Source organism: Arachis hypogaea, chromosome 6 (assembly GCF_003086295.3).
Source record: "Arachis hypogaea cultivar Tifrunner chromosome 6, arahy.Tifrunner.gnm2.J5K5, whole genome shotgun sequence".
In the NCBI taxonomy this organism is placed as follows: Eukaryota; Viridiplantae; Streptophyta; class Magnoliopsida; order Fabales; family Fabaceae; genus Arachis; species Arachis hypogaea.
Window position 1 is genome coordinate 115,565,881 of NC_092041.1, and position 8,416 is coordinate 115,574,296.

Genomic DNA, 8,416 nt, shown 5'->3' on the forward strand with positions numbered 1-8,416 from the left:
TCTTCCTCCTAATGGTTCTATCGTAAGGGGATTGGGTTTGGGTAGGTTTTGTTAGTAAAAATACTACTTACATATTAAAATAAATTATTAAATTATTATTATTAATTTTATATCATTTTTAATTAAATAATTAACTACTAAAATAATTACATTTATCATAATAGAATAATCAATATATAATAAATAAATAATCAAATTTGTCTATATGATTATAATGATTTTTTTATAAGATGTCAACGGAGTGTTTTTGAAAAATGCTACTGATCTTTTAAATTTTTAGTTTTTAGTCTATCTTTTAATTTAAATAATATTATTTAATTAATTTAAATACTCACCTTTTTTAAAAGTTATTTGTTTTTTATAGAAAGTTAAATGATGGATAATTTTTAAAAGATACATAATTGCACTGAGTATTTTTATACGCGATGACGAATTATTAGTGTCTGTTTTTTTGTTACACTTACCATAATTTTTTTTATAAAGGATTTTATTTTTCAAAAACAAGAAATAAGCATTGAACTTCATTAATTTAATAGAGTTAAAATGTAATATTGTCTTATTTTTATGTATATCAAATTTTAGACAAATTAAATATTAACAATTGGGTGTTCTAATAATTAATACTTATTTGTTCTATGAAAAAAAGTATACATTAAAATAAAATGAGGCAATGAAGTATCGATTTCCTTTTTAATAGTTTATGCAAATTAATTTACTATACATAGTTTATATAGTGAAAAATTCAATGTTACAGGACATATAGGAAAGAAACTTGACAAATATAACCGTTTACAATAGTAGATTAGTAGTTCCCTTGTTATATGAAAAGATTAACTTAATTTATGATTAAAAGTTCAAATACTAAAATAATTATTTTAAGAGTTAATAATCAAATTGATTATCGAACGATAATTATTAATAGAACAAATTAATATTATATCATTAAAAGTGTAATTTTCTATAATCCCTTCTGAGTTCTGACTAAGGATACAACATACAAGTGGCGCCTCCAGATTGATCATTGATGGTTCACACTTCATAATTTGCAAATCACACGTCACCATAGAACAATATTTATTACCTATTGAGAGAAAAGTACCTTTAACTACAAAAGCAATAAATAAAAAAAGTTATATACATATCTTTTATATTTTTATTTTTACATTAAAAATAATTAATAAAAAAGTAATACACAAATTTTTTTATATCATTAAAAAATGTATATAGATAAAATTTATTTTTCCAAAATATAATCATTTCTATTAAAAAGGACTAAGATCCATAATTTTCTAGTCAAATAGTAAAAAATAAAAATAGATGGTGAAACTAATTAAAAAATAAGTATTTATGGTATATATAGGACCAGTGTTGGATGCGAAGAAATAAAGTACTGATCACACGAGATCCTCTTAGAAATAGAAATATTAATTCGATAATATTGGGATATTTCCAGAAAAAGAATTGCTAATGTTTTTTTTCCCTTTTTTCTTATGAGATTGTGAACCTGAATGAGATGAAACAGAGTGAAAATTTTATGTACGAGTCTTGAGTCATATGGTTACGAAATTCGTAAAGCAACTTAATGGATTTCCAATTAAATACTTTAGATTTTTTTTATCTTATCAATATTAGTAATATATCTCAAAATAATATGTCTTGGATTTTGATTTTTTAAGGTCTTACATCCGTACCTCAAAATTTTTCTTAGAAAAGGGAACTAATTAACTTTTAGCTAATTTTATTTATTTTTTATTACAAAAAATTGCACTCCAAAATTTTAAATATACTATTTGTAATAGAATTTTAAAATGCACACGTTCCAAATGTTTGCAAAAATGATTTCTTTTCAATTCCATATACAAACTTTATCAATTTATTCTCTTAATTTTCATTCTACAAAAAACATAATGATATAAGAAAACCAATATTAAAATTTCTAAGCTAAGCCTATCGTCTGTTTGTGCTTCAACTCCTGTTTTTCTCCCTAATATTAATTAGTCAGAATTTAAATATGGGTAAAGTTGTGTGCTTTTTTTAGAAATGAACATTTATATATATATATATATATATATATAGACAGGTGGACGTTGTAGAGATGTAGACACAATATGTAAATAATATGCTAACTCAGCACGCAGCCCACATGTAAGACACGTGTTCAAATCTGAAGCAATACGCAAGTTCTGTATTAACACGTAGCGCTCATCCATCAACACGCATGACGTGTGATTCCTACGTGACAAGCAACACGCAGGTTGCGTGTTCCACACATGGCGGACGTTAGTTGGATGGTTTAGCAACATGTAGCCTGCAAAGTGAGTCTTCTGCTTATAAAAAGCAAAGCTCGTAACTATTTTGCTTCATTCTGAGAGAAGTGTTTTCCTCCAGGGTCGATACAATGGAGGGCACTACAAATATAGTGGTTTACCACAACGGTGAGGTCGTGCAAAATACGTATGAAGGTGTGAGTTTTGCATGTGAGAATATGTTTTCGTTTGTCGTTCCGTACACTATAACGTTTGCGGAACTACAGTACAGGCTCTGTCAAAGCATAGAGGCTGATATTGTAAAGAGGGTGACAAACATTCTCTACAGGAGTCCGGTTGTCGTTTTTGGCTGCCTGATACAGTTTGAGGTTATGCCAATAGTCGACAAAACAAGTATTCAACGGATGTTTCGTATTCACTAGCAAACTCAGGTGCAACACCCGAGGATTGAGTTGTACGTTGAGTTTGAGCATACTGTTGTAGATGAGGTTCAACATGACCCAGATGTGTAAGATGACAGAGTTGAGGTGTACTTAGGAATGAACGATGATAGCGATGAGGAATTCGAAGCTACGTACAAAGCTGGTGATGAGGACGAGGACGGCGATGGGGGAGGTGAGGCAGTGGGGGAAACTTTAGTGGTTCCAGCCCAGTTAGTCAACCAATGGACGTTCCACCCTTTATGTGTAGCTTGGATCTTGACGTCATACATGTACCGGAGTTTCCCAAATATGCAAACATAGGTACGTGAGCAGTGGATAGTATGTTTACTTGATTTTGTTTTAGCAGATCAATGAACGACAAATTTGTTTTCTTATTGGTGTTGCTGATCTTGAGGATGGGGAATTTAGGATCGGAATGGAATACGGTTCAAAAAAATCAGTCATTGCGGCAATTAGGAGTTTCACTATCTCCTGAGGAGTCGATTACGTTGTTTATGAATCCGAGCCACAAACATTCAATGCAAATGCAAGATTTACGGATGTGGGTGCGACTGGCTTATCCGAGCCAGCTTGATACAGAAGAAAACCTGTTGGGAGATTCAGAAATACAACAGAAGGCACACGTGTTCCATGAGAATGATCTCACAGGATCACTCCAAGTTAGACTCGGACATGATTGCTGAGGCTATGAAGCCATTGGTTGAATCCGACCCATCCATAAAGGTCAAATCTATAATTGCGGAGGTCTAGGCAAGATTCTACTACACTATTAGTTACCGGAAGGCTTGGCTGGTAAAGTAGAAGTCGATAGCCAAGGTTTTCGGTGGATGGAAAGAATCTTACCAAGCTTTGTCGTTGTGGTTCTTGGTGATGGTTCAAAAGATTCCTGGTTCACAAGTCCAAATAGAAACCCGACTCCTGTATAACGGGAGTCAATAGGTGGACGGTGTTAGAATACTTCATTGGGTATTCTGGAGTTTCTATCCATGTATAAGAGCTTTCAAATATTGCAAGCCACTAGTTCAGGTTGACGGAACCCACCTATACGAAAAATATAAAGGTTGCCTTTTGGTTGCAGTTGCGCAAGATGGGAATCAAAACATTATACCGATTGCTTTTACGTAGAGGGTGAGACTGCTGATGCGTGGCACTTTTTTCTCAGTAATTTAAGAATACATGTTGTAAAAAAAGACGGCGTGGGGATAATCTCCGATCGTTATGAGTCAATTCGGGCCGCAGTAAATCGTAGCAGAGGTGATTGGAAACCTCCAAGAGCATGATGGATGTTTTGTATTCGGCACATTGGCAGCAACTTCTTGAGGGAATTCAAGGTTCTGTACTTGCAAAAGCTTGTGGTCAACATTGGGTATTCAAGGACAGTGGAGGAGTACAACGCCAACTATAGGAGGTTGCAAGAACGAGGCGAGGCATATGTTCGTTGGTGCGACAACATCGATCGTCCCCAGTAGGTGTTGGCATTTGACGAGGGACATCGATGGGGTCACATGACGACGAACCTTGTCGACTGCATTAATTCGGTGTTGAAGGGTGCTCGAAATCTTCCTATATTAGTGCTAGTTTGAGCAACATATTATCGGTTGAACGAGTTGTTTACGCAGAAGAGTACTGAGGCTTACCAGCGCAAGCGTGCTGTATTTACTTTCTCTCAGTTTGCCACTCAGCGGATAGAGGCAAACATGCAGCACATAGGTAACATCGTTGTGAACCGGTTTGATAGAAGAAATGAGGCGTTTGAGGTGCATGAAATGCCTAGTGAAAAAGTGTTAGTTGTTGATCTTGTGCGACAGAGGTGTGACTGTGGGCATTTTCAGGTGGAGCGACTTCCATGTCGCCATGTTATTGTGTGCTGTGCTAACCAGCGACTGGATTGGCAGGTATATGTCAGCAATGTATACAAGATGTCAGAGATTCGAAAGGTCTACAGAGTGGAGTTTGTCTCGTTGGGCGACACGAAAACATGGCCTGATTACAGGGAGCAACGATGGTCGCGAATCCGGCCTTGCGACAAAAGTCAAAAAGTCGTCCTAAATTGACTCGCTATCTGAATGAAATGGATTCACAGGAAATGCGTGGTCCCCAGGTATATCGTCTTTACGAAAATCAGAGTCATAATCACAGTAGAATCCGATGGTCCGTAAGGCTTGCTCAACCTCCAGAATCCGGACCGAATGCCATGTCTTTGGTTGGTCAAGCTTACAGGGCAAAAGATTTCTATTAGCTTGGTAAAGTTCAACCACAAAAGGAATTAATTTAATAAATATCAATATGAATAAATTGATAACTTCTTTTAACAGAAAATAAAATAATAATAATTACAAAAATTCGAATTTCTTATAAAAAATCACATAAAATTCAAATTTTTATGTATAAATATTTTTATTATTTTTTAATTTAATCATCAAAATTTACATAACATAACAATAACCACAGTATTATACCAGAAACTTTTAAAAAAAATATGTCCTATTAATTTAATTTAAAAATTAACAAAAATATCATATTCTAATAAAGAATAAAAAGAATAATATTCATTAATTTTAATAATTATTAAAAATATAAAATATCATATTCTAATAAATAATAAAAAATATATATTAATTTCGAAAAAATTAACATTAATTATAATTTATATTAATATTTAACATTACACTTAGAATAATAATATTCAAATAAATAATAGCAAACTACTAAATTAATGTTAATAAAGTAAATGCTAATAAATTAAACAAAAATAATAAACTTACATAATTAGGATGTCCTAAATAATTGATCACATGATCTTCAGGAGACATATAAGTACGTACTATTTTAAATATTCTAATCTCACTCTCAACCTTAAAACTAATTCAAAACCCTAAGCCCTAAGGAGTGAAAACCCAAGCCTAATCACCCTCAACAATGGAAGGCAACGAACCTCCAATCCCACCACCTCTCAACAATATAATGAGCAATCAACCCAGCCCCACCACTTTTATTATACACGGGCACTATCAACCCCCAACCTCCGACCATAAATGACGCTTGTTTTTGGATGGGGGCCTGCATCTTGCATGCAGACACGGGGTAACACGCAGCCTACATGCCATGCTTGACAAATGGCGAAGCAAGACCAACACATAACTCGTGTGCTGCTGCATGGTGGACACATGGCGGAGCGCACTAACATGCACCCTGCGTGCTGTCTGGATGGCCGACACGTGGCGTAGCGTGGTTAACTCGCAGCCTACTTGCTGTTTGGATGGAGACACGTGGCCTACTTGCTGCTTGGTTAAAGGTACTTTCACTTGATGAGCTGACTATGTATAGTTGTCTCTTGCATAGAGAAGGTTGAGCTGAGTATGTATAGTTGCCTCTTGCCTCTTGCCTCTTGTATGGCCGATACGTCAGCACGGAAGCTGTGTGTTGAGCAACACAAAACTTGCGTGTTGGCCAGTGTTTTTGAGGGCTTCACAACCCTAAAAAATATCCCAAACACCAATATTTGAAGAAAATATCATTATTTTTTTTATATATAAAATAAATTTTGACATTAATTATGATGGAGGATTTTCTTTTTAATGATATATATGCCTTTTTTGTCTTTTAATTTTTTCCCATTCATAGTGGTTAGTGGTAGGCATCTCGGCATGACATTCGACATTGATTACTGTCATTGATTGAAAGTTTGAAACAATAAGTCTAATCAAAATATCTTATGTCACAAAAAAAAAAAAAAAAACTTAGCTTATAAACTTTGAAAGAAAAAAAATCTTATCTTATAAACTTTGAAGAGCGATTAATTTTAATTCCGGTAAGGTGGGGGTTATTATTAATACTTAAATAGTACTTTGGAAGAAAAGCAAAGGAGAAGAAATAATGAATTTAGGCCCCAATATTGAATACTGATTAATTTTTTTCATAAAAGAAAAAAATTTGTAACAAAACATATTTTCGTATTTTTATACTAATTAGATTACTATAGTCTAATAACGCGCCTAACCTAAAATTCTTCACTATAACCATTTATTGCTTCCATCTTATGAATATAATTAATTAATTACTAATATAAATATAATTCCTTTGACTATATTCATTACTATAAACAAAAAGTTGAACAGATAATACCAAAAATGTAGTCTACTATTGTAAGCCATGTAACTACTCATAAGTACAAAGACCTTGCAACTTTTAGCTTCTATTCAATTTTTGACTACTTGTACCAGAAAACCCACACCATGAATTCATACAAAAATAATTTAATTATTAAAATACGAACACGTTTTTGATCTTATCTTGAATAGTTTTAAATTCCGAATCCGGTGTGCTATGAGGAAAATTTTGAAAAAGTCCATATATACAACAAGGTGCTCACATGGTTTCCTACTTTCTTTTCCATACCCACACCTACAAAAGTAAAATCTCTCCCTAAACTTTCTACCCAAGAATCCACTCTCTCTCTTAATATTAATCTTATCTTTCTTTCTTTTTTTGAACAAAATCTTATCCCTTTTTATTCCGAAAAATTCTCTATTTTTCTATATAAACCATAAGGCACACACTTTGGCTCATTAGCCATTGAATTGGTCATCTTATCTTTGAGCGATTAAAGTTACCAATTGACAAAAAGATTTCGACTTTCAGAGACCCTTTTGATCGAATTTTGAATCTTGAAGATCGTCGTCATGAAAGGCAAGGGACAGAGTCAGAACATTTTTGTTAGGATCATGGTATCGCCAATTAGGGCACTTGGAAAAGCAAGGGACATGTATGTGAGGAGCATAACAAAATGTGGGGACAGCATGAACTATAGTAACCCCATGGATGCTGCAAACAGATTCTCAGCTTTGTCTAGAAGCCATAGTGCTGCAACATCAAGAAGATCTGAAGTTAATGATGAGGATTTTGCTGAGCTCATGAGGGCTGCTTCTGCTAGAACTTTGGCTAATAGAATTGACGTGGATTATGTCCTAAAACAGCAGCATCAGCATGTTCATCATAATTCAAAAGGGTTACCAAAATCTAGCAGTGTTGGTATGGCTAGAATTGATGAGGAGAATGATTATGCAGAAGGTAGTGTTGGTGGCGGTGGTGTTGGTGGCGGTTTTGGTGTGCCTGAATTGTATCCAAGAAGTAAGAGTTATGCTGTGTCTAAGACTCATAATGTTGTTGCTTTCTGAAAACTTACGAAATCAACAATTACCCTCTTTCTTTTTCTCTTTTTTTCCTTTTTTTATACCATGATTTGAAGATGAGGTTCAGACATGGGGAAATTAAATGATGTAGTGAGTTAGGAAAATTGAGATGAAGAGAGAATTTGTGTAGAGATTTTGTATTCTTTATTTGATTGTATCTGTTTCTTTCTCATGTTTTGATTGGACAATTTGCAAAATTTTTCATTCTCTCTTTTTTTCTTTTGGTGGTGTTTTGATCATTATATTGATCAGATTTGTTCATTAGAAAAATTTTCTTTTTTGGGTGGTTTTTTATGCTTTTTGGAGAGTGAGATTAGATTACCATCTTAAACTTCCATCCTTCAAAAAAATGTTAAGAAGTTAATTGTCTGAATTTATTATGATCTAAAGAAATGCTGGGTAAGTTAAGAAGCTAAAGAAGACATTACTCATCAATCTGAAAAACAGAGATAGTATAACATAAAAAATTATTAATTGCCTTTTAATTTTATCATTTAGAAAAAAAAAACAGAGG

General features: G+C 33.5%; 1 protein-coding gene across 1 annotated transcript; it reads left to right on the top strand.

Moving 5' to 3' along the window:
- The first annotated feature begins 6,847 nt into the window (after positions 1 to 6,847).
- On the top strand, positions 6,848 to 8,106 carry LOC112756024 (uncharacterized). The gene has a single exon (XM_025804414.3). The coding sequence runs from the start codon at positions 7,393 to 7,395 to the stop codon at positions 7,885 to 7,887; it is 495 nt and encodes a 164-aa protein (XP_025660199.1). The 5' UTR covers positions 6,848 to 7,392; the 3' UTR covers positions 7,888 to 8,106.
- The last annotated feature ends 310 nt before the right edge of the window (positions 8,107 to 8,416 follow it).